Source organism: Temnothorax nylanderi, unplaced genomic scaffold (genome assembly GCF_030848795.1).
Source record: "Temnothorax nylanderi isolate EJ_2023f unplaced genomic scaffold, tnyl_v1.0 TNYL_tig0129_pilon, whole genome shotgun sequence".
Classification (NCBI taxonomy): domain Eukaryota; kingdom Metazoa; phylum Arthropoda; class Insecta; order Hymenoptera; family Formicidae; genus Temnothorax; species Temnothorax nylanderi.
This window is the reverse complement of record NW_027249191.1, coordinates 167,549-195,270: the sequence shown is the minus strand read 5'-3', so window position 1 is coordinate 195,270 and position 27,722 is coordinate 167,549. Positions and strand designations below refer to the sequence as shown.

The 27,722-nt window shown below is 37.0% G+C and overlaps 2 protein-coding genes across 5 annotated transcripts in view; one reads left to right on the top strand and one right to left on the bottom strand.

Moving 5' to 3' along the window:
• LOC139776789 (neo-calmodulin) overlaps nt 1–27,722 on the bottom strand; it is a 54,139-nt gene that overhangs the window by 23,355 nt on the left and 3,062 nt on the right. The window contains exons 1-3 of one of the 3 annotated variants that reach the window (XM_071713707.1): nt 15,328–15,400; nt 7,335–8,451; nt 888–929 (exon numbers count right to left, since the gene is read on the bottom strand). The exons of 1 other annotated variant lie outside the window; for it this stretch is intronic. In XM_071713707.1, the coding sequence (XP_071569808.1) occupies nt 888–929; nt 7,335–7,421 (129 nt within the window). In that variant the 5' untranslated portion in view covers nt 7,422–8,451; nt 15,328–15,400. Of the gene's footprint in view, nt 1–887; nt 930–7,334; nt 8,452–15,327; nt 15,401–27,722 lie in introns of those variants that run through there. One more of the 3 variants, XM_071713708.1, reaches the window with a different exon arrangement.
• Nucleotides 20,249–25,806, top strand: LOC139776788 (F-box/LRR-repeat protein 4-like). 2 transcript variants are annotated; one of them, XM_071713705.1, is made up of 8 exons: nt 20,253–21,216; nt 22,484–22,732; nt 22,848–22,971; nt 23,066–23,525; nt 23,624–23,855; nt 23,974–24,352; nt 24,434–24,773; nt 24,925–25,806. In XM_071713705.1, the coding sequence occupies exons 2-8, from the start codon at nt 22,493–22,495 to the stop codon at nt 25,268–25,270; spliced, it is 2,121 nt and encodes a 706-aa protein (XP_071569806.1). In that variant the 5' UTR covers nt 20,253–21,216; nt 22,484–22,492; the 3' UTR covers nt 25,271–25,806. The 2 variants fall into 2 exon arrangements, with proteins under 2 accessions (XP_071569807.1, XP_071569806.1); XM_071713706.1 differs by lacking the exons at nt 24,434–24,773; nt 24,925–25,806 and having other exon boundaries at nt 20,249–21,216; nt 23,624–23,860; nt 23,974–24,062.

Genomic DNA, 27,722 nt, shown 5'->3' with positions numbered 1-27,722 from the left:
TTTCTGTCTCTCTCTCTCTCTCTCTTTCTTTTTCCCCGCGAGACATTTCTACTGTAATTGCAGTAGTCCACTATCCTGAGTCTCCCGTGATATACTTACTGTTCCGTTTTCCACGGAAACTTTGCGGAAAGAGGAAACGAGACGGGGCAAAAGTACAGGACATGCATTTCTACGCGCGATCTCATTTGTCGTCGGCGAAAATCCCGGAAGGAAATGCGGTGTATGATTGCGTACTTTATGTCCTCGTCTACTTTTATTTTGAACCGTTCAATTAAGAGTCGCGTCGCTGAACGACACAGCATGGTAACGAAATTATGGCCGAGCCGATTACGTTGCTATCGGAAACGTTATCGGAAATACGCCGAGAAGTGTATATATCAGGCGTTCGTATAGAGGAGGATTGCAGGACCTGAATCGAAATTCGTGGAATACGCGACAACGCGATCTGTCACGTTTCGAATGTTGTTTATTGGCGAGAGAGAGAGTGAGTGTTGTAACAGGTTGGCACTGCAAAGGAGATTACCGAAGGCTCGCGATGCCTCTTGTTGTAACCACATCGAATTGTGATGTCCATGAGCGACAAATCGTACAAATCGTTTCATTCGCCCTATACGTTCAAATAAGGGCGCGAAAGAGGAATTCGTGCGATCTCGTTTTGATGTCACAATCCGATTATTGGCAACTATATGGACCAGAAATCGTCAATGAAACAATTTGCAGACCAATGCCGAGCGTTTTAACGAAATGCGCGTGCTCTACGCCTCTACGCATGAGCAATGGTATCTATGTTTCTAATAATGAGCAAGTAATAAATGATTGACTATATCTAGCTAAATAGCTAGTGACTAATCTCTCAACTAGATCTGGATTATTATCTTGGTATATACCTGGCTCAGGCTTCTAAAGCTACTTGTGCTGGCGCTGCGAGCCTGCAAACACAAGTACAGTATAGGTCACCAATTACCACGCCGCTGTAGTTGGAAAAGTATAGATAAAGATATGGTATGACACTGACGACACTACGGATACGGTGTGTTGGTTAACGGTGCGGCGCACAAGTGTGATTCATATAAAAGGGATAGAAGTAATGCGTTTCGTAAATGTCAGATAGAACGGAACTCGCGCTCGGTATGTGAATAACGTGTGCTGCAAGGAAAGTCTTTGTACACCTATTGCGTGACAAAAATCTATTTCAAGCTAGAAAAATAACAAAGTTCAAACTACATCTGTAACTGACATCGGCATCGACGACTCTTTCGAATAATAACATCGAGATCGCTAGATACTACACTTGAAGTCGAAAAAGAGTACGGTTTGAAAAAAAAAAAAATCGCGATTATATGAAAAATTAAAAATACATTCCGTAAACAACGTATGCATATGAGTACAGATAATAATTATGTACATGTATATTTACATATCGAAAATATACGTATAACGCATTAGCAGTGCCATTGAGAGTTATGACAGCGTAGCGTGAGTTATTAGCGTGAGCTATGTGATTATCTTATCATAATCTTTTACGAGTAATCATTTGCATGTACAATTAGCATTTGTCAAGAACTTAATTTGATGTTTAAGTTGCGACACATCAAATTGTCAACTCGCAAATTACGTATATCAATTAATCAGACTATTTTTTTCTAACAAGCGGATTGTTAGCTCTCGTAATTTCGTAAACATATTTCATATACATTTTGTCTATTTCCAAATTGCATAAAAAATTATGAATAATAAATCTAATGTAATGAATGTCGCTACATATAGAAACGAGAAAACTTTACAGTGTATAACGACGCAACAATAATTCCCTATGGTTTTAAAATGGAACAACATTTACAGCTAATGCGTACGCTGTCCGCATGAGAGTACAAATATAATTACATTCGCGAGAAACATCACGCGATCTATATTTGATATATTTACTATTGGACAAAGCTTTTTCCAAAGTTACGCTCGACTTAATTGATGATCGCCTTCGTTCACGTCTATTGCAAGGAAAAAAAGAGACTATCAAATCGGAAAGCTGTCACGTCAGCGAGTCGTGACGGGTTTACCGAGCGAAGTGCGACGCATTGATCGAGCTCCGCTTTTATGTTTCGACGGAACTGTTTCTTTTCTGACACACCCGGCATGACCGTTTACGTCGCGTGCTAAATCGAGACCGACTACTTGTTAACGTGGGATCTACTTTATGTTCTCTTTATAATAGTGCTATATGCCATTTCGCCACGAACGAGAGAGAATTCGAATGAATACCGCAATATTTATCGCACTCGTTTAATGATTCTCCATCGTAAAAGAACTAGGATTTGCTATTCTCATTTTTCTGGATATTAAACCATAAAATAAATGCACAAATATCGAGGTCATAATAATTGTTGATTCGAATTATAAACAATCAAGTTTGGTTAATGGTACGATTATTGATATAGTCCGCGCATTTAAACCTATAATTTTGCTTAATTTGTTATTCGTTTTCGATTTTCATAGCCCTAGTGATATCGATTTTCAATCTTCAGCTTTTGTTTTTTCTTTCTTATGTATGACCACTATACATGCAACGATTAGCTTATATAATAATATGTGATGAATCATGTATTAATTACTAATAAAAAGCATTAATCATTATATGCAAATTTAAGTGAATGTACAAGAATAATAAGATGAATGGTTTCTGCAAAATTAATATAAAATTGATACATAAGAATAGATACAATTAATATCACACATATTAGCATCCATTTTTAAAAATGAATTACAATAAATTATATTATTATATGATTGCAAGACATTTTTTATTTTTTTTATTTATGTTTGTGACAATATATGCACACTAAACATAATTTGAATATTATTTTGTTGTGTCAATTTATATCATATTTATCTCTAAAAGGATGTAAGGAGGGATCTTGTTAGAAGGATATAAATGTAGGCCTTAAATTTTATTTCAAAAATATTTGGGACGAGGAAGGAAAAGAAAATAAAATTAGTAAATATTTTTTTCCATTGTTTTATAGATAACAATCAATTATTTCTATTTTTAAATATATGCATACATATAGTACCTATATAAAAGTATATCTTTTATTCTTTTTCTTCTCTTCAATTTTTCGTCTATTCTCATTTCGAAATATGGATAGGTATTCGATATAAAAGAATTTGAGTAAAAACTTTAACAATTAATTATTGTGCGCATAAAATATAATTACAGAAATTATACGCAGAATTACTATTAATAATATTATTTCAAAAATTGTAGCCAGCAACATATTACACTGTACAACAAAAAAAGCACAAGAACAAACCTTGCAGCATATGATAGTTTTTTGGACGCAGTTGAAATTACGTGCAAAATTTTTAATTTATTAAAAATTTTCTTCTTAAAAATTTGCAAGGAAAGCAACAATAATTTATATGTTTAGATTTAACATGCCGTGGCAGCTTATTCATTGAAATTAATTCGGGATTTAAGAAAACATTTTCGGCATCCAATTTGTTTCATAATACGTTGCATGTTTCATGGTGAGAATGGATTTACCAGACACGGCACGCGACAATCGGTGTTTGTTTTTCTTTTTTGTAACGTACAATGTCAATATTTACACAAAGTTGCCGTGCTATTATTCGCAGCGACGCGGACGCATGAGTCGACAGACACCGACGTGAGTTATCTCGCGTGGTTGTACCGTGCCGTGGTATTATCTCGCGAAACTATGCGTGATTGTGTGACGGATACCGAGAGAAAATCCTATCATTCTTTAGGAACAGTTAGTAATTACTATCCCATGCGACTGATTTAATCTGACAATTAGAGAATCATGAGCGCGTCGAGACGACTATTTTTGAATATTTCGCGCGATTTAAAGTGAGGCTCGAAACCGTAGATATAGGAATTACAAGTTACTATTTCATGATATTTATGGGCATTAATTGTCTTTTAACGATGTGTGGATTCGAATATGCTGTGCTCGAGTATATATTGAATTTTTCGATTAATTTAAATATAATTTGCTTACATTTCGAAATAATATGTGAATCATAGAATCGAGTAATCTATGTAATGAAGAGTCGCGATATATCGAACGTTTATAAACAATATACACATTCCGTGCAATTTCGAACGCACAATGCGTATATTGTTAATCATGTTAATCATGTAATTTAAATTCAGCGTTTATATATATATCGATGATGAGTTTTTAAAACTTCTTTTTATTCGCCAGATTTATCGATTGCGTTAATTCTCAGATATTGGTTTTAAATGATCATACTTTTTCGCGTTATTCTTTCGTCGCTGTAAATTGCTTCATTCTAATCATTCTCTTGTGATTAATGTCAAGAATGTCGTGTAAAGTACCGCGCAACTGTCCTTTCCTAGTGATTAATGCGCGATCGTAATTAACTCTGTGCTCGAGAATGTGAACGTTGTATAAAACGACGAAAAAAGGAAGAGTAGGAGACATCAAGCGATGGCGCGGCAGCGGAACAGCTATGCAGCGAGTAATTTTTTATTATTTTGTTTGGTATTTGGAGCTATAATTATTTTATACGCGCGCTAATTATTTCTTGAAATATTAATTATGTTAGAACTACTATAATTAGAATATATTTTTATTTTAAAGATTAACGTAGTCTTTTCTGCATTGTAATTCCGTTGCTGCATATTGTATTGAGGATTGATATCAAAATTTAAAGTCATTAACGCGCACCTTTATCGCGAAGTCATTAGGCTGTGGAGTTATACGCTTGACTTACTCACGGCGACAATAGTTCCTTCAGATAGTACGTGATGAAAACGACGCCGGAGAATACATAATAACGCTACCGGCGCGGTAGCTGATATCGCATGCGGATCACGCGAGATGTAAAGTAAACGGATCGTTTTTACTAAGGTAATTAATTTCGCGGAACAATCGTCGCGAAATACATACAGCGAAACTTACCTCTATTTTGTCGAGCGTCGAAGCACGTGTTGGATTTTTTAGGTACGCGGGATTGTGATTGAGATATCGCGCAGTTTTTCAATTAAAAATTGATATTGCGAAGCTGATAAATGTTACGCAGACTTTAATTATCGGAGAAAAGAATTCGTGGTCGTTTAATAACACGTTATGCAACCGTGCATAAAAAGATTTATTCAAAATTCCTCGATATAAAGTATTAATTAATCTGAAAGGGTGGACTTACGTATTATATATTTAATGTTATTCTGAACTATATTGAAAAGTAGATATTATTTCTAAAAAGAAATAGATGTTACTTTAAATTAATACACGCTTTTTTACGATTTAATTGTTAATGGATTAGATATAAAATAATTTTAAGGAATTGACAATAGACACAGTTATAATCAGTATTTTTTTTGCAGGTGTAAGAATTTTGAAAGTGTATTTAGGAATTTTTTCTTATATATAATGAAAATTTGTTGGAAGTCCAGCAAACGGTTAAGATAGAATTTGAATATTGCAAGGTTTCTAAGAGCCCGAAGCAATAATTAATGCAGAATATAAATGACACATAAATCTTTCCATCCATATAAATCTTTTTATAGATTCATCTTTATAGATCGAAATAAGATCTTGACGGAGAAAATCGAAAAATAAAATCACAGTTTTAATGCTCCGATCCTTCGCCTTCGTATAAGATAAATAGTCGATTACGCTGTCCGCATGAATTTATTGCAAATTCAAGGAAAAAGTTCAAGGAAAAATAAATACACATAATTCACAGTTGGCATACGCATAAAGGAGAAGAAAAGAGTTTTTCGACGACGAAAGTGCAATGATATCGGCCAAGGTTTACATACGCACGCACGTCGCTCTGAAGTTCCATCAAAATTGCATAACTTGTTCTGTCAACATTTTGAGACATTTTCCCGATATGCGCTCGCTCACATTTCCATTCTTTCATGCAGGATCTGCACATTATCATTTTCATATCAAATCCCGAAATTTTCTGAGGTTTGATATTTTATTTGTTGTTCCGTATTGGTGTGTTGTCGTCCTGTAAGTGTAGTGCTCAAAGAAATATAATTGCTTCTTTCTTAAATGTTTTTTTTTTAATTATATTACGATGTCTTTCAATCACCGTGTAATACTTTAATAGCGTACTGTGGAGATTAATTGATTTCAAAAATTATATTTTAGTGTAAAAATATCGAGGTTACAATATTTTCGTAAGTGATGTAATAAGTGATCAAATTTTTAGCACGAGGCTATTGTAGAATTAACGCATTAAAACCTACAATTGTACTTACATACATATCGATTTGTTATTTGTTATTGATTTTCATAGCTCAGGTGATATTGTAATTTGTACCATTCAGCTGATTTTGTCTTCTAGCTTCTTATACACAAAGGCTATATGCGCTAGGATTGACTGATTTTGTAACATTAAACAGTAAAAGAATTAACCATTTTACGCGCAGATTTAAATGAATAATGTCAGATTATCAATAAATATAGATGTGAATAGACTATGAAAAATTAACAATCAGTTATAACACATTTGACTATAATTGCTCAAACGTTCTTAATATGCATGTCATATCCTCATGTTGTTTTCCAGAGCGTTTCCTGATTAATTAATCTTCTTTCTATAGATTAATTAATCTTATTTCTGTAGAGTGCTTAACGAACAGACAAGGGATAATATCACATACACTATCATCGTTTACTTTTAATTAAGCATCACTTCTTACTCTACCTGTGAAATATCTCTCATTATGTTACGTATTATTTTATGTATGTGCGTGTATTTTCATATGCACAACAGACAAAATTATATTTCAATTATATTTTATATCGTATATTTTATTTTAATATTGATAATAACCTGTCCTAATCTATCCGCTTTAAGGCAATAGATTTATAAAATTTCATGTTTTTTATAATATTTTTAGGATCTTAATTTGATGCACATATCTTTCATATATTTAATAAAATTTTCATAGAGATCCATTACCTCTCCAATTAAAAAAGTATTGATGAAAAAAGATTGGCGTGTCAATGTCCGCTTGACATTGCTCGTGCACCTTTTCGCCCTCTTTGCAAGGGTAATCTAAGCCACATTTGTGTCCCCTTTGAAATGAAAAATTATCGCCAAATGGCGCCCAGATTGCTCGAGAATCGGTGATGCGAGTTAAATCGTTTTTCTTTCGATGTCTATGCGGTACCCACGAAATAAGAACCGCTGCGGCTTCCTTCGAAGCCTTTCCCTTCGCGCGCAAATCGCGCGTCCCTGGTGAATTTCAGGCCGCTCGATTATGGAGCGCGATACATAAATGATGAAACAGAATCAGTCTGATATACATAATTTGTATGCGGTTTTACCTTGCTTCTATTTCGCGGTGCGAAGTCCTCTTTGCTAGCTTTCCTGCGCTTGTCCTTGAGGATCATCCTCGCCGCGGCGAACGCCATCTTGTCGTCGGCGCACTCTTTCTCGACGGTCCCGGTGAAATAAGCGTAAACTCGTCGATTGGCTTAGCGACTAACGAGCTCTTTCGAACACAGTGTGACAGGAATCACCGATCCGACAGCGTATAACACGGGTAATATTCTTTTTATTGCTCTTATTGCTTGTCGATCGACACGCCCGCGTGCGCGCGCTTATAATTACGTATGCGTATCACAATATTTAAATATATTTCGCTCGTTTCGCCTGTATACTTGTGCGCTCGTGTGCATTTATCTGTGTACGTACGTACGTGCGGTAATATATGCGAAGGCTACCAACGCTACAACGTCGCGTCGTGATCACACCATTCGTTCTATCGCGACCCTTATCCTTTAATTACCGCCGCGTCGTATCGTAATCGTCGTCATCGCTCCCGTTCCCGTTCTCGCCGTCGTAGTCGTCAGAGTCGCCGTCGCAACCTTGTCTCTCGACCTCGATCTATTCCCTTTAACGTATCTCTATTCTCGGCAGGTATTCCCGCTTCCGGTATATTTCGTCTAAACTCAGTTCAGTTGACCCGAGACGACACGCAACGAACGCTGAATACTATCGATTACGTTCTAGACGCTTGGATGCGGACACAGCCAACGATTGTGAACTGCATCGTCGTAGGAGCCTGCGAGCCCGATGGTGCTCACTTCATCGCGACGGTCCGATCGGTAGTACCGGAAGCGTACCGGCGATGATCGCCGGCGTCGTATTCCTGCCGGCGATTTCTCTCGGGTTTACTGCTCGACGGCGGAATTTCGCGAAAGCTCGTCGAGAACATTTGTCCCGCCGTAACGTGATGGATACGCGCCCCCGGATCGACACTGCCGTTTTCGTTTTCGTTTCCGTTCAATTCGGCTCCGTTCGGCTCGGTTCCGCTCCGCTCGCGAGGATGCGACGACGATTTCGCACGGTTCTCGTGCTCCTTGCGATTTCTCGCGATTATGGTGCGCCTTTGCGTCTTGCGTCGATCAGGCGATAGTTATCCTAATTACGACCATCGATCTAGAAAGAAAGAGATAAAGGAGTGGGTGATCCGTAGCCTGCTTTCGCGCGCGGTCTACATCCTACACGCGAGACTCGCATAATCAATCGCGTTAGTGGCAACTCGTTTCCCGAGGAGGAGTCGACCGGAAGTTGATAGATCGATGGAAAGTGTTAAAAAGGAGTCATATTTTCGGCATGAAATAAGGATACTATGGATCAGAACCGTTAGCAATTAAAATTGTCTAGTTGATGCCGTTTATAGCACAAAAATATACTGAAATTCAGGAACATACGGATATTTAAAAAAATGAAATGAAATATTCTTTTGTAGATCAGGCATAGAACAAAAAACTTTTTCGCGTAGGAATTAGGAGAAATAAAGATAAACATTAAACTTGATCGATAAATATTGAAACATTCTAACTTTATTATTTGTTGAAATTTTTAAGAATAAATATTTTGAATTTTTTTAAGAATAGCTCCAAATGCAAAATTGGTGAACAAAGTTTGAAGGACGTAAACTGAAGAAATTGGAGAACGAAAAACTCGCTTTCAATTTATTTCAATGGCAATATTATTTTAATATAGAGATATTACTCTGATATTTGATCTCTCTGTGATTGTCACTCTATATATTTCATCTCTCTGCAAAGAGACTTGTATTCGCAATACAAAAATGCATGTTAAATCCCCGTCGACTCAAATGTTCCGCGAATGCATCATTCCGAGCGAAACTCGCGCGATGATGCATGCCGCGAAATTCCACGCTCATGCAACGCGATAATGCAACGTATCATGAAATCAGTTACTCCGCTTGGGTATAACTTGCCACTGCTCGCACTTCGCTGTCGCCGTCGTTGTTCCGTTCGCACTCATGCGTTTCTCTACCCGCCTAGAGGAGAGAGAAAACCTTGAGAGCTCACATGCACCCCTGTGTCGTTAATATTTCAGGGTTATCGGACAGCACGACGTCGCACTGCCAGCAGCATGCATTTCGCGCGAGCGACACGCGTTTAAAATCGCCACAATGCTCCGATCGGAAAATCTCCGTCGTGTATCCGTTGATCCATGACAAAGCCGGTTTGCTACGGCGGACTGACCGTTTAGTTAAGTATTTCATTACGCCTGACATGGACGGCTTTCCATGCAGGAGAGAAAACTGAGGGGCAAACTTTTAAAACTTTCTTTTCTGGGGAGAAGATATTTTGCGCTGTAAAAATAATTCACGAAACAGTAATGTAATCTCCAATTTATGCGGAAGTGTATTTGCATATTCGAGAAATGGATTTGAACTACAAAGCGTCCTAAATTCACTATCTCTCCATTTAATGGTACATTCTTTGAATTTAAAGTCGACCTTTTCTACGAGACTTTGAAATTGTCAGTATAAACTATCTTAAGGGCGTAATTAGATTTAAAATTATATTTCTGTAGAAGCAAATTTCATTTGAGATAAACTGAAAGATTTTTTGTTCTCCAACTTCTTCAGAGTCTACGTCCTTGAAACTTTGTTCGTCAATTCTGCGTTCGAAGCTTGAAGTTTCAAGGATATTTACTCTTGAAAATTTCAGCGAATAATGACGTCTCATTAAATTTGTGCTAATAAAAGAAATCGATTCTATATTTTTACTGATAAATACGTCATTTAGCATACACAGTAGAATTTGCATGCGCATGATATCGATAAAACGATGAATTTTTATTATATTGAAATTCGATTGAAATGAAGATAACGAAATTTTCAATCTAATTCAATTTATAAAATAAAGTTTATTGGTTCACTTGTATAAAGCTAGCGGAACGAGCGGTCGTTGTGAGATATATATTGAAATAATCCAGAGAGATCTGAGCGTGTAAAAACAAAATGCTGAAACTGCGTATCCGCGTTCGGACGCACGCGGATTCCTGAAAATACGTATTTTCAACGTAATCGAATTTTCTCCATTGCCATGATATGCGCCAAGTACGTGAATTTTTCTGGATGGTAAGCTGTTGTCCTAAAAAGATAAGGAGAAATCCCACCGAGAGAACCGGAGAAGTTGAGACTCGCGGTACGATACCGAGGATACCGACGCTAAGCATCAATAGACAGGAAATCATTTTACATATCCCCCTCTCCCCCCCCCTCCTCAGCGAACGAACTTCTCGTCACTCTTGCAAATCGAAAACGTTCAATTCCTCGTGCTCCTCGACCCATCTTCGCTACTCTCGTGGGAACTTGGCGTACGAGTAGTATTGATCATCCCCAGGCTGCAGCCCCTTCTTCCCTTCCCGCCACCCCGGCCCCCGGCGTCCTCCGACCATCATTCCGCGTCCTCCGACCTCCGATCTCTGACCTCCGACCTCTGTACCTAAATCTAACTCTCCCTCCCCCCCCCCCTGCATCGCGTCTCTCTGTCCTTGCCGCCGGGCTTTCGGCGTTGCGATATCACGTTTGATGCACTTTTTCATTGGAAACCTGCATCTCTCCATGTCGCTAAGTCAGAGTTTGGAAAGAGAGACGTATAAAAATTTTTTAAAACGTACCAAATAGAATATTTTACAGTATTATTTACAATAGAATCAAATTTGCCTTACAACTCGACTTTGATTAAAATAAATCAATTGAAAATCAAATAGTCATTTTTGAACTTGATAATAGCTATTTATTATATGAAAAATCACAAAAAGATCGTAATATAATGATATTATTAGAACATTAAATGCAAGAAACCAATGTGCATTACCAGAACAATTCAAGAGATGGAAAGTTTCCAACGGTTAGCTATAATATTAATAATATAGCCTCTGTCGAGTGAATCGACTTTTTTCGGACGATTAGGTGGTACACAGACAAAGTCCACTATGTACCAAATTTACACCTGTTGCCGATAATATCCCACAAAGAAACTGCATTCCCATCATGACTTTTAGACGCGTTAGGTCGCTGATCACAGTTTAATATCGCGATCAGCAACGCATCATCTCGCACGGCGACAGTCCCGTGACTCGGGCAACGCTTTACAGAATATTTACATCCAGGTGGAAAACAGAAATGTGCATGCGTATGCGCGCACGTAAGTGCGCGCGCACAATTATCCAGGTTCACGTCCTACTTACGATATCGAACTGCACGAGAGTTGGCCGGCCCGCAAAACGTTTCTGCCATTGACCGTTCACTCGCGATTACGAATTGCAATGCCCTAGTATATTAGTCCACATCACTGCCCTAGATAATATCAACCACGTCTCTCAATAGCATAAATTCTCTAATATTGTGTATAACAAGTCTTTATTCTGAAATGTTTTTGAGCTTGGAGACACACAGCTATTTAAATTTCGCTATTACATATTACGTGGTACGAATATGTATACAAATAGTACCACAGATATGCAGTTCAGAAAAACATCTAAAAATTGTGGTAAATTAATATAACTCAGAAATTACAAGTCTTGTAATGTCTCTCGTTCGTTATAGGTATATGTACTAAATATTATACTAAAATTATAATTATTAGCTATTGTGAACAAAATAAGCTAATGCACAATGAAAAAATTGAGAAATCGATTGTCATTTAAAATAAAACCATCATTATTTGTATCTATTATTATTCTCTTTTTTAAATTTTTTTTCAAAAATTATTGATTTTTCTCAAATTTGGAAGATCTGAATATAAACGTCATTCGAGAAGAATACCAGGTACCTATTTTCGAGTTAATTCACGATATTTTTCTTCTTTTCTTCAGTACGTGGAAAACGCGATAAATTTTCCATGAATACATGCGAATATTTGCAAGATTGATCGAATATTAAATGAAACTGCGGGCTCGAATTCTCGGATATAGAAAGTAGAATTTTGCTATTTGTCGCTTCAGTTAACCGCTGAAAAGTATACCGAGAAATTCCATTTATTTGCATGCCCTTTGAACGGATGTCTGTCAACGCGCATTTCTTTTCCCGGTCATTATTTCACCATTTATTCGTACGATAGATGGAAAACGGTCAACGTAAAATTTATCATTCACTGCAGCGACGTTGAGTATCGTTGTGATCAATCAGTGATTAATCGAATTGAAATTCGCATTATCGCATTCAGATTAAGAACTCAAATTATTTCCGCGACAGTACACAAGAACGATATTATTTGTTATCGTGATACAGGCAAAAAACGATACATCAATTTAAAAAAGGAAAAAGACTATAAAATATCTTAACGGCACCAACGAACTGAGAGAAATACAAAAGGGCGTCCAATCGCTTGTAAAGCTGCTCATCAATAACGAACAACAAAATTCTCATTCAACAAAGCTCAATTATAAACTCGATTGTTTTTGAGTAAACGAATTAACGAACAAAATTTAAACAATAAAAAAGGTACGATACAACATATGTGGCTATTTAATCGTCATTAAAATATAAAAATGCAATTTAAATCATTTTTGGTATAATAAAATATGTTACGTGATAACTGTATAATTTTAGTGATAAGAGAAATTATGTAATCGGAAATTCTTCCAAAAATATCCGCTGAACATTGAATATCTCGAACATATATATTTTCGTAATTATGTAATATAAATTATATTATTACGAAAATATGTTTAAGATGTACAATGTTTTCACAAAAGTTTTCTCTTTATTATTTTAGTTAACAGTTATAGTAGTAATGTATATTTTAGTTTATCTCTTCTGTTATTAATTCAAATATTAATTTTGTAGTTAAACGGCAGAAAATATAATTAAATCTTCGTTCATATTATATTATCAATTACTATCAGCTAATAATTTGCATCGACTAGAAACAATATTTTGTATAAAATTTAATTCATCTTGTGTGACAAAATGGCAGGAATTTAATGGTCGCGACAAATAAAATCTAGTTTTTCCATTAGTTGTCCATGCATTCCTAGAATTTTTGGATGAGATACAATCGTATGTAATTTAGTTAATTACCATTTCGCTGAATGCGACGTGCATGCAATGTAATTCCGTTTAACGTTCTTTAACAACATGAAAGTTTAAATGCCGGTTTCATATATTTCGCGCTAGCCTTGAATTTTCATAGTTTTTACCCAAACAACGATGTTCGCAAGTAGTAAAGTTACTCGCAATATAGTAAAGTTCTCATTACGATAATGTAGCTTCTCTATTTTCGTGGTTTTATATATACGCTGTACGCCGGGAAACGCTCCAATTTATCGTCATTACTCTTGAATGAGCAAAAAACTAAATATTTCGTAAAATCAGAACTTACGCTCGTTAAAATCCTCAAAGCTCATTCTGAAATAAAAATCTCGTTACATTGATAATTTTCGGGCCAAAATTAAGCGTGGATTTGAATGATAATGAAACATGTGTTTTTACTCGAAAGAGAATCACACGATCTTATTTAAAATACGTATATCCAAAATATCATATACATAGTTTTATCAATTATCCTATTAGAGTAATAAGACCTTGACTCTATAATTCTTAATTAACAAGCGTAATTATTTAATATGTATGATTAGATCGCAACGGCAATTAATTAATAACCCAGACGACACGCAAATCGTTTCATCAAAACCACACATACACACGGCTAAGCAATTAAAAAAAACATAATACAAAAAAGTTTGCTAGAAAATGCCATTTCTTATGTATTCTGTGCTCAGTATATCTTATTTCTTCTTTTCCCTTTAAATTTATAAATACACAACATAATTTTTGTGAAATATAACAAAAATTAATATACTATAAAAAAGATCTATTGCGCGAAAATGTGTATAGCAAATTTCAAACATATAACTATACCTTCATATTATATAAGAATCATGAATAGTGAATTTCTCTTTTAAGAGTCCCTCGTGAAAATATGAAACTAAACTCGTCTATACTTTATGAGCCGGCTATTATTCCAGAGTGCATCGTACGAATGCAAATTTTGCGGATATGTCTTGCTCGTTTCTATATCCTAAGCATCGTATTTAACAACAATAATATCGTCTAATATTATAAGTCTAAGTCACGAAACTCGAGATTCGCGAATAGCATTATAATCTGCCAAGATAAATAAATATAGAATTATAGTTCTAAACACATTTGCATTATCATGAGTGGCATTTTGTTAATTTTTAACATATAATTTAAAAATGTGTAATTAATAATAGAAAGTATTATCTCAAAGGAGATACATCTTAGTTGCCTAAACTATCAAACCAACATTATCCGAAAATTAATCTTACATCGAGAAAACAACCACCGAAAAGACACAGAGAGAAATTATGAGCAATATGTAGTACTCAGATTAGTGAAAAAATGGTACCGTCTAGAGCAGTGTGAAACCTGTATGAAAATCTTGCAGGAGAATGATTTATCCCTTATCTAAAACATCATTCCTAGCGACAACACCTAGAATGAAAAGATACACATAATAGGGCAAGCGTGAAGAGGTGAAGAGGAAAGAGTAGTCAGAAGGAGAGACAGGAACGGACACCGTGCTCCTCACGAAACAACTCACTGACCACTCGGCGAAGGTACGCGATCGGCTCGTCCGACGGAAACGAGTTGCCGGTCGCCGACGACCGTAAGAACACTCGCAATCCACGGATCTTCCGCGATCGTCCTCGAGGCGGGCCGACGTGGCTGGCGCCGTCGATGGTATTCGTGCCTGATACCCGCCATTTTTGAGGAAATCACAAATAATCGCCGGGGGACTCGGCGAACTCCGCGGTCGCGGTCCGGCGTCGCGAAAGCGAAAACCGTCGTCGTCGCGCCGTCGACGTTTCCCTGGCGTAATAATCGGATCGCCGCGAGGCGCGTCGCATCGCGTCGCATCGCGTCGCGTCGCGTTGCGACGCGCAAGCAAACGTGCAATTGCAGCGAGTCATTCCATTCATAAACGATAACGATTAGCGTGCGTCCTGCGAACTTACGTGCTCGTCGCTGAGCAAATGGTCTGTGACTGACACCCTCGATTCACCACGCGCCCTCGCGCAGCCAATGCTGCACGAATTCCAGGCGGTCGCTCGCGCGCAGGTCCATGCACCCGCACCCGCACCCGCACCCGCACCCGCACCCGCACCCGCACCCGCGCCCGCGCCCTCGCCCGCACCTTGCACCCGCATAGTCCTTTCTTCCTTACTCCTGCCGATTCTTCGCTTCCCCTTTACCTCTTTACCTCTTTCATTCCACAAGATTGGTACCGAGAGCCCTACATTTTTATCTCGTGCTAAACTTTCGCTCGTGTGGCCTATTTCGGTTTATACTACTAAAGCTCCGTTCTCTAATCTCGGTCTTTAGATTTCCTTCCCTCACAAAATCGTAAATATTTATAATAAAAGATACGATACAATAAAATCGTCTCTCACAACATATCTAAATAAAATTTCCTTTTACCTCTGAAGAATTATTCATATTACCATTCCGCTCAGTTGTTTACATACGCAAGAATTATGTCTTTTCTAAATTCCGTTTCTATCTCGGTGATTTATTTATTATTTGACGGATTGATACTAGAAAGATACCACCTCCGTGGTATTTCAATATTTTTCTATTATTAGCTGCGTCTTTTCTTCCACGTCTTATTCTCTGAGTACAATTTCTCAGCTACTTCGTCGTAAATCTTTTTCTTACTTTTTATGCAGCGAACCCGCGTCGATGCAATGGAACGCCTCTTGCTGTACTCCATCTTTCTATCGCATTTCGTAACATTCCTTCTTCATTAAGCTCTTTCTCCTTTATCTCTGTCTTTTTGAATTATGTTTCTCTTGTCCAGAGCTTCACGATCCTTTCAATAATTCAAACAATCCTTCATTTGAATTACATATAGATTTAAGTAGATGTAAAATTCTATTCGACAAGGATAGATTTTCCCTCAGTGCAATAATGCATCGCATAAATAATGAACGCGGACGAATGACGGCTACAATGAATAGAACACGCGGGAAGAGAACGATTGTTCAAGAAAAATTGAAAACACCAATCGCGAGTATCGAGCACAATGCGCTTTGTATCGCGGCGGGGTAAAGTTCCGAGGAGTTGCTACGGGCCTTTGTGAATCTTTCATTGTTAAGTATCGGCAGGTGTCGAACGAGTTATCGCGGCACATATTACGTAAATTACTTGCGAGAGTCTCTTCGCTTCCCCATTGTTCTCACAACCGCGTCTGAACGGCGCGATAAACGCGTTTCATCCCTATCAGATATTCTTATAGAAGTACACATCGTTCCGACGCGAATGGCGTCGCCAATCGCTTTAGTAGCCGCGACTACTCGATAGTTGAGAAAATCCTCGACGCGAGAAGAAACGTATCGCGCTCTTGACATTTCGCTTTGCATAGTCGCTTTGTCTCCTTGCGATGTGCACCACTCGTTATCGAGTTTTTTCCCTATTCATTTCTCGCTTTGTGAAACGTTGACAAACCGTAAAAGAGCCATCGTCAGTTAAAATGGCTGAATAAAGCAAATCTCTTTTTCAGCTTGTTAGAATACATTATTCCGGTATCAATATAACGTAGAAATATTAATAAAGCAATGTTTTAATTAATCACGCATCAAAAATCAGGAGAAGAGAAAATTATTTCTTTTTTTTATAATGTAAAGATTATGTATATTTTGTATATTGTAATTAACAAATACAAAAATTCGAAGTATAGGTTCCAATGGAAAATCCATACGAATAAACCGGGCTAACTAAAAACCAGCGCGGTAAATAATGCGCGAAAGTTTTTTTTTTATTTATAATCTTCTTAGTTAGCTCGGTTTATTCGTAACAAATACAATTTTTATAACTAACGCGAATTGAAATCATAGTTAGTACAAAGATTTCTTATCTTCGGCGGGAGATACCATCCTACTTAAATAGCAAAGTAGTATAATACAACGTTAGACAGACGACGCCTGGCTTTACAGGCGGCTCGCTACTCAATCACTCGGTGCTTGCTCTATAAACGATTCGGGTTATACCCAATGATCAATATTTATCAATTTATCGCATTTTAAATATCACGTAGATAACAACGACGAGAGTAGCGACGGCAACGACAATGATGAGAACAGTAATAAAAAAATGATAATGATGACAGATCAACAATAATGTAATATAACGAAATACTTATAATTAAGCGCAGTAGATCCATCGGGAAAGTGTCCTAACGCCGCGTCGTTATCAAGTAATAAGTGTTTATCGATATCGTGATTGTAATTAGCGGTAAGCTCCCGTGCAATCTCCCGTCAAATCACTCGAAGCTGTTCAAAAGGTCGAGGCCGCAATGTGTAACTTATGAAATGCAATTACTGATCCATAGTCACGCTCGTCGATACGTAATCAGTCTGACAGAATGCATAATGCATAGTCGTGTCACGGGATCTAGCAAGTGTAAGCTCCAATGAATGAAGTTGTTATACCCACCTGGCGGTGTTTAACGAAAAGAAAGGGTTGCGCGCGACATCGAGCATTTCTAAGGGTGTCGGAAGCGGCATCGAACACAAATAGACAGGCATAGACGGAGGAGCGTACACGTCGGTAACCCGTTCACGACTCGAGCGGATCATGCGTTCTCAACTGTACCGACTGGCGCGGTAGCACCCGGGGAGCTTCTCAGCATGTGGAACGACAGCACAGTAATGTCCGCGACAGAAGCTTTCGAGGGAAAAAAGCCACAACTTACCGACGGTGTGCGAAAGCTTCGCGCTGTGTGACACACTTACCTACAAAAGAAAGAAGAGGCACGCATTAGAAAGGGGGGGTTCTTAATTTTTGTCTCGATATCAATTGCGGCATGTAATTCAAGATCGAAGTTATCAGTGTTTTTCAAACGTATTGGGTTAGGAACATTTTGTTACATTAAAATTGTCTTGAAATTTTATTCTTTTTTTGTATGTGGAATAAATAAAAATTTTTTAAATATAAGAATGAATATATATGTAAAGGATAAATATATAATTGAGTCTCTGAAAATTAACATTGTTTAAATTTCGATTTATGTATGACAAACTTTTGAATTGTAAAAGATGCGCAGTTTGGAAATCACTGATCGCGAAAGAGAAAATGCAAAATAGATAATCAGAAAGCAATACGTAAACAGAGCCAATTGAAGTGCACGATTGAAGCTTCGGAAATGCAAAAAAGCACGTTGTTCATCAATCATTAAGAATAATTATTAAAAATAATTATTAATAGTTGGGAATGAAATGTTGCTTTTAGTTAAATTAACTACTCAGAGCTTATACGTAAACGTATTCCATAATAAAAAATTAAAGTAAATTTTAAAAGCATAAGTTGGTTAGGATACATTAGACTGCGTTTGATCTGCATAAAAAAAATACGTTAAATATCTCGTATGTGTACGGCGTGGCTCTGTAGATATGTAGATGAAAAACATGCTGAAGAGAGTAACTGAGATCTTTGATTATATACGAGTACTATCTTTTAGTTTCATGCATCCTAAAATATCATGCTACGAACTACAGGCTAGATATAAGATACCGCATTCGAATTTTTTTTTACCAAAGGTCACAATGGTAGAGAAACGTTTCTAACTCTAAAGTCTTCTCTTCAAATTACTCAGCTCAGTGTTCCTCAATTTGTCCTTATAGTCAAAAATAAAATCAATGCCGTGTCTTTGCAATTTTCTTCTGGCGTTTCACGACGTGTAAAAAGGCGTAGGAAAAAAATGTGCCTTTACACCGCGACAGTTGAGTAACACTGATCTATAACTTCAAAGGTTGACCCTGGCACTACCCACTTTTTTTCTATGGAACTCACTTGACGCAAATGAGGCGATTATACTACACAGGCTGTTCTGCGTACACCGAGTAGCGAGAGCTTTTAATTATCTCTGCACATCCGCATTTAATATAGGCGGATATATATTAGGCTGATAAGATGCATTACGGCGATCTATGTCGAGTCCTCGTCAAGGACGCGGCGCGTTTCCATGCGATTTTTCAAAGAACCCCGCCTCCTCGAATGCATGTATATATAAATTGCATATAAATGTGGAACATAAAAATCCTAGAAATACAAATTGCTTTATACAAATGATGAACGCAAGCGGGTTAACCGATTCCCGTGGAGTCCGGAGAATGATTACGTTAGGATAACTATAGTCAGACGTAACAGCTCAGCAACAAGATCTGCTATAACGTCTCGAAAGCTATGACCTATGCGCTAATAGGGCGGCGAGTTACGGCTTTCTAGTTCCAGAACTAATCTAGTGGCGCCTAAGCTACAAACGACCCAAACTTTTTCTTAACTTTAAAGCACCTGCACGACTGTCGGTCCGCGATGCGCCTGTACAATAGAAACATAAGAAATATAAATTACATATACGGCCGAATAAGTTTAGGAAGAGCTAAGCGATACCGCTGAATCATCTATGAAATTAATCAAATGCGACGTGATCATATTATTATTATTTAATTATGTCCGTTCAAATTATTATTGATTTTCATAAACTTCATTAAGGCGAGAGCCCATATTCGCCATTCGTACCAAATATGCATTCTGACAGTTTCATTTCGTTGACATTACAATATTAAGTTAAAACCGAAAATCGAATGGCTACAATTTTACAGTTATAAAAATGCATGTGAAGATCAACTAGGCATTCAATAGCGAGTCGCAAAATGCCGAGGCGTTTACTATATCTGTTGTAGGCCTAGCAACAGGTGGGCTGTTGTCCTTTAGGCCAGTCCGATACTTTATATGTCTCCGTATATAATTCATAAGCAGGAAGATATCAAGAGACACGGTATAGTATCTCGCGCCAAGTACACGCGGAGCGAGACCGACCGTGACTCTTTTACGCGACGCGACGAGTTGCGAGTACTCGAGATGTTCAGATCTCAATAACGAGTGAACGGATCAAGTTCCAAGTAGGCTTGATTGATAGCTTGGGGTCGATATATAAAGAAAAATGTTTTTATTTTTCCGCTACGTGTCCTACGAGCGGAGGTATTGCGACGCAAAGTCCAAATGTGAAAATTTTATATATTTAAAGATACGTCGTCGTTAAGATACGTCGGCGTCGTCGTCTCTCATCTCTCTAGTGTCACTTTCATGGCGCTGGAGTCGCGTCCTTTTCACTTTTTCGACACTGGCAATGCTAGTATAGCCAGTTTCGATATGTACCCGGAAGCGAGGTCTTTTCCTCGTGAACCTTTGCCGTGTGCACATCGTTTTCGGACTCTCTCGGAATCGTGTATTGTGTTTTACATCAGGCAAAGAGGAATCGTTCCCGGCTACGACCGTGATCCGTACAACAAGATTAATAATATATTATCGAAATTAGATGGTCTTTTCCTGCCGAACCATCGTGTCGGGTCCACGTCGCGTATCCGAGTGATCCGTGAATAATCGTTCGACATCCGACGAGTAGGGAAAGTATCCGGCCGCGACCGTTATCCGCAGGCTTAATTACAAGCTTATTAACATCCGGAAGTGAATATTTTTCGGAAATATATCGTTTTTCATACGAAAATCGCGAGTGAAGCGAGATGATGCAATCGGGGCGTTACCCATTGTAATCCTGTACTTCGAGTACAAAATATATATTCTTGTTATTTGTTTGCAGAAAAGCAATTGCAAGTCAATTAATCCGCCCTCATTAATCCGAATCCCAGCAAAAGCTTTCCGAATCCGAAATACTAGTGCGCGACTTCGTAAAGGGCGTAATCGACAACAACGCATTATCGCAGCAGAAGTGCGACGAAGCTGAGGATCGAGAGGAAGTATTTCACGGCAATCGGAAGTCAACCGCAGTTTATCAGCGTTCTTCGTAATCGCAGTTAAAACGAAGTGGCGACCGTTTATACGTACGAGTGAGTACATTTTAAGAAAATTATTCAACGCACAGACCCATGTCCGGTCACAGCCGAACGCCGAGCACACAGACGCCGCACACGTGCATGGCTTTTCGATGCTGTGTGCGCGCGTCCGTGCCAGATGGTGGAGGGTCCCAACGTCCACGAAATAACAGTATTGTGTGGACCTACAGAAATAGTATGCAATAGTATGTGCTCACCACGTGTTCCAACATTTTTTTCTTTCATGATTTTTTTATTCTATACGGAAAAAATCAAAACTGTCTTGCTGATAAACAATAAGTAGTATGAAAATCGATAGAAATTAGTTTTACTGATTAATTTTTTGATTCAGTTCCGAGTTAAATTTCCGGTAGATAATTAATTCTTTTTATTCACTGTGTGATCCTTTGTATAACTTATTGTTAGATCGCTATAATCTATATCAAACAATGAGATAAAAGATACATTAAATAAATAAAAAAATACATTTTGAAAAATTTTATAGTCATTTAAAAGCGTAAGCGTAAGTGTAGCGAACGTAAGCAATTTAGTTTTGCAATTTTTTTCTTTGGTGCACGTGAACGTGTGTATGCCGTATATTCTTCTACCGTGTGAAACACAGTACCACGTGGTAGAACATGTTATAACTTATAACGTGTATCGGAAAATGAGGTAAAAGATACATTGAGTAAGATAAAACATTTTGGAAAATTTTAAACCCATTGTACAATAACTGTAAGAGTATGCGGTAAGACGTAAGCAGTAAAAGTTGACCAACTACAATCGATTATTCTTGGATTGTAAAAATCTTATTAGTCAATGGCTTACTGCTTACGCGTCTTACATCTACTCTTACGACTATTGTAGAATGGAACTTTATAGTCATTTAGAAACTATAAGCGTAAGTCTGGCGAATGTGAGCAATCTAAATTGTGTAATTTTTATGTTCTTTCTTTTGTGCTCGTCCACGTGTGTGCCACGTGGTAGTAGAAGAACACAGAGCTCCTGATATTTCAGATTTATAAAAGAACATTTTTCTACATTAACAAAATTAAAAAATAACTGTTATTTTCTTTAAAATAATTAATTATTTAATAATGATATTCAACACACACATGCAGACTGTACTTAGCAATGCTAATGGAAGCAAGATAAACTTATTGTTAGATTATACATATAATCTTAACGCTATAATTATAAATATATATGATATTATAATACATTTTAGCATATGCTAAAAAAGAAAGGATTATTATTCTTCATATTTTTTGTCTTCTTTCAGAGAGACAATATGATAACCCACAATAAATCTTCATATTACGAGAGTTGTAGTCGATATCCCTATGTCGGCAGAATATCCGTAGAAGAGGATAGTGTTGAGTTCATCTATCAATTTGTGAAGAAAAGATTTGTTGCCGTGGACTACAGGAGTCATAGCATATTCTATACTGCCCCTGACATAATTGGGCCACCCAAATTTCAAAATTACGGACAACCATTTCATTTACTAATCCCTTTTTGTAATACCGAGGTACGTGTATTTTCTGGTACTACCTATCTCTGTTATAGTCCTGTACAAAGTAATCGCTATATATTATATGTCACAAGATTTTCTACTATTTGACAATTTTGATTTTCTAATATAGAGGCCGATAAAGGATGGTACTGGTATTTCAATATCTCCGTGGAAAAACAGAGATTTCATAAGACCCATTGATGATTTCGTATCAAACGATTATGATGCGATTATGATGACAAAAAGATATATTGGTATGTAATATTTAAATCGATAAATAAGATTTTGTTAAGGAAGATACGCTTTTGCTGAAAAGAGAGTAAATATAATAATATTTTCTATTTAAAGATATCGAGTTTCATGAAGCTGTATATCCAATCAGAGTCTGTATTTTCGAAATATGTTATCCTGGAAGCGTAATAGAAATTTGGGCTCAAGATTCCAATAATCACTGGATTCCCTTGTGGTGGGATGAATCGTCTCAGATTGTACCCCCGAAATCAAGATTATTTTCTCCACCGTTGTCGCATCCGTGTGACTTTAAAACCAAAATGCTCAAACTAGTATTTGAGGACAGTTCACAGGTCTCTTACACAAAGCTAGATGCTGTGATGCTCATCGGTACATCAGAATTGATCCTATCTAGAAATCCTGACGAGAGTTTAACTAATCTGTTCCAAAAAATTAACTACATATACTATCCATACCATGACGATGTTCATAATTTAACAACAGATTCAGAAAGTGCACACTTAGATATAGTTTATCTGCAACAGAATTTTTCCAAATACTGTGTTATTTGTAAAAGGTATTATTATCATTGACATTAAATAATATTTGAATCCATTTTTTCTGTTAATAATATAAATTAATTTAAAAATTAATTTGTTCCGACAATATTTGCAGCGACATAAGAAGAGTTTCTACATCTACATATACATCTATATATTCCAATTATAAGAATAATTTGAAGCACAAAAAAGTATCTCAGGAGGTAATCCCTGGTTATGAGCAACCTCTTGATCAGAGATATCCGCGTCGTATTTTCTTGAAAAGTAATCCGAATCGTGCCAAGAGAGTGAAACTCTCATTGGATGAATCCAAGGAGCTATCACGTTGCAGTTTATCTGCGCTTCCTGTAAAGTATTCTAAGAAGTCTATTTCTTATTACAATATTTATTACAATAATGACATTTCGTACTTTGAGTATTAAAGTATTTATTTTGTATTATATTAATTATATTTTATCTTTACAGAATGAAATACTACTAAAAATATTTAAATACTTAGATGTGGTAACATTATGCCGCATGAATGAAGTAAATAATAGGCGCTTTGATATTTTAACACGGGATCCTCTACTCTATACACGTTTGAACATGCGATATATTAGCTCTGACAAATATATGTGCGATATATTTTGTTATTTTACACCTAGATGTGAATATTTGCAACAATTAGATCTCACAGGAAGCAACTTTGATGTTAATGATTTCGTAAACTTTCTTGCTAATTGCGGCAGGCGTTTAACGCATTTAAGATTAAGTGAGTTCGGGTTCTCATTAATCTTACGTAGCGGCATCAACTTAAATCCTGTCCTACTTAAAACTTCAGAGACATGCACAAATTTGAAAGGTATATGCATATAGTATATGTATATAATTGTCAAGAGTATTTGTAAAGTGTATAACAATTTGTAATATAAATTTTTTTTAGAATTGGATCTAAGTTATTGTGACATAGACGACGAAGGATTTTCGTATCTCGAGGGGCTAAATAATTTGGAACATTTAAACCTTTTTCATACTGGTATACACACTTACGGTAGATTTACTGGTATAAGAACCGAACGTTTTTGCAAAATACTGCAAAATAATCAACGGATGCGTCAGTTATCAGCAAATAGCGAGTTAATAAACGATGCAGTTCTAACAGAGTTGGGAAATTCGTGTCGTGACTTGGAAGTAATAGATTCACTGGACACACGTAATCTTACATCTCAGGGTATTAATGCTCTTGCTAACTGTAAGAATTTACAAAAAGTGAACCTTAATATGTAAGTGTGTGTGCTACATTTTCTTTTAAAACACACGTTATTGTATTCTTTATTGAAATTTGTTTGCTTCTTTTGCGAGCATCTTGAAAAAGTTACATGAATTTTCTCTTGCAATTAAAGTACTGTACTAATTACATCATTTTTGTTACAGACGCGGATACCGTCGTAATACCGCTCATAATGAGAGCTTATTTAGATTACTTTCCTCTTATCAAAACTTGCAAGAAGTTTATTTGTTCCGTGCTGTCCTCACTGATCACTGTTTGGAATTACTAGCGCAGTGTAAAAACTTAAAAAAGTTATATCTTGTTGAAGCGGAACTTGATATACCTGATAAATGTTCCATTATTTTGAAACAATGTCCTAAACTGCAGGAGTTTTATTTCATGTACTGTAATTTAAATCAATTGGTTAATGAATTGGTTAATCAATGGAAGGAAAGTTATCCGCACGTGTCCGTCTACACTGTTAAATTCGTAGGGTTACATTTTTTGTAATTTCGAGATTAACGAGATTCCCACTGTCCCTATCTACTATCTAGCAAAACCACTGCCAAGGGAACGGGCTTGGAAAAATTAGCGGGGAAAGAAAACCCTGTTGAGCTTGACTCTAGTCTGGCACTGTAAGGAGACATGAGAGGTGTAGCATAAGTGGGAGATGGCAACATCGCCGGTGAAATACCATTACTTTCATCGTTTCCTTACTTACTCGGTTAGGCGGAGTACAAATTTTTAGTAATTTCGTAGGTCGCCACTGCTCCTACTCAATATGTAGTTAATTTAATTAAAACAATGTTAATTTGACTAAACCAATGCAGTTAAAATAATCTTATTTTGTTTCAAACTAATAAACCTTTAACAGTGTATATATTAAGACGATATTGAAATAGTTTTTGTTTAATAGTTTAGGACAAATCAATTTACTTTTTATATGTTTACTTTTTATATTTTTTTACATACACTTTGTAAAAATTATTTGGTAAATTAGTTTTAAAATAAGTTAATGTTTAATAAAAACGAAATATTCACATTTATTTATAGTTTTGTTATTTTCGAACCGTTTTATCCGTTCACCGGTCGCGCGGTGCACGTGACGCGTGCGTGTTTGCCGGTCGCAAAGACAGCGTCGGGAACAAGCGTGAACGCACATATGGCGCGGACAGTTAGCTGGCGCACTTAGGGCGATTATAGCTGGCACTGGTGCACAGTAGCACGCACAAGATGCGATAATGTTTCCCGCTCGCGAGGCAGCGACGGCGTTGAGCGGGCGCGCGATGACGCGGAAAGCCACGCACAGAGACGCGGACATTCACCGTTCGCGTGATTTTGAGACGGTGAATTGCAGGCGCGCGGAGGCGCAGTGATTTGCAAACGCACTAATGAGCGCGGGTGCCCTGATGGCACAGTAAAGCAAGTGCACTGGTGGCACAGTAAACGGGGGCACTGATGGCACGGTAAAGCGGGTGCACGGAAGGCACGATAAAGCACAGTCAAATTCTCCTCACATTCGACTGTAATTGGTCAAATTTTGGGCTTATAAGGCTTAAAACACCTAATCTATTGTAGACCGGGACAATGGATTTCTTCTACTCTATACATATACCGAACACCTTTTCTTCGGCTTTAATAATCAATAAATAGCTGTAAAATAAAAAATGAAAGAATGCAGGTTAAAAAGGTAGATTGCATGTCACGTTAATTTTTACGGTTATTTAGTGATCATTAAAGCCGAAGGAAAGTGTTCGAAATATATTACAAAAAAGTGCTGAATCAATTACAATTGCGTTATAAATATACCTTTTTGTTTCAATGTAAAACCGCAAGAATTTTTGGCATGCGATTTCTCGCTTCTGATGTCATCGAACAAGGATAAAAGCGGTGAGTAGGCAGGAGTCTTAAGAAAATAAAAAATAAGATAATATTACATTTTAAACTACCGTGATTGTCAGTACAAACGATCATAAAATGATTTTCCCCCTTTTCAAAGGGAATACTCGATACGCTTGTAATATCGCTACAATAAATTCTAGCCAATAATCGGATTACCGCGAAAAGTGAAAAGTGAATTTAACTTTAAAAATGCCAATTATTTTAGTTATACAAAAGGATAAAGATATATACTTTATTTACCCCGAGGGGGCCTTAAAGGGCGTTTTGAAGGGACGTACCCAACTCTATCATTTCATCCACTACCATTACCATTTCCTTTTGGACCAACGGTTTAACGTCTCTTCTGAAAGACGGAGCCCAGTTTTCCATCTGGTGATACTGTATCCTTTTGAGAACTATCCGCCAGATGGGGGGGCAGCGTTTTGCTGAGAAAAATTCTCATCGGCCTAGCGCGGGATTCGAACCCGGCTCTCCGGATTACGAATCTGGCGCTCTACCCACTAGACCAGCCGTCTTCCCTCTATTTTAGTTATATAGAATAATCTAGTTTATCGATGATACAATAAGATAAATCTAAAAATCATTAGTTAGCTCCCATAAAAGTTTTGATTATAGTAGTCAAATATCCTATCGAATATTTTGCACCATTTACATTTATAGAAGTGCATTCAAATGTCGAATACGATACACAATACACGATACAGTTAAAGTCGAAATATGCTTTGAAAAGAACGAACAGACCGTACGAGTAAAAAAAGGCGTAACTGGTATATCGACTATTATTTTTGGCTGATGGTATCCTCTATCATTTTTATGTTAATCGATTCACTGACGTACGCAATGGTCCTCATTTGCTATCGCAATCGAAGCAATATTCCCGGCTTTAACTTGGTTCAATATAGCGTTATCGATGTACATATTTCTTGCATCGTAACGTACGAACAATTACTGTCCATTATTGATATTAACACTATGCGGCGCCAATATCGCGTTATAGCCGCACACTCCGCAGAGCGGAAATCTCTGTTGTATGCCATAAATTATTAACATCGAAACTTGG

What these genes read in the sequence shown, in the direction of transcription:
- LOC139776788 (XM_071713705.1), top strand. Translation starts at nt 22,493, where the DNA reads ATGATAACCCACAATAAATCTTCATATTACGAGAGTTGTAGTCGATAT. An exon ending in TCCCTTTTTGTAATACCGAG is followed by an intron (nt 22,733 to 22,847) that starts GTACGTGTATTT and finishes TTTCTAATATAG; the next exon opens with AGGCCGATAAAGGATGGTAC. An exon ending in GCAGTTTATCTGCGCTTCCT is followed by an intron (nt 23,856 to 23,973) that starts GTAAAGTATTCT and finishes TTATCTTTACAG; the next exon opens with AATGAAATACTACTAAAAAT.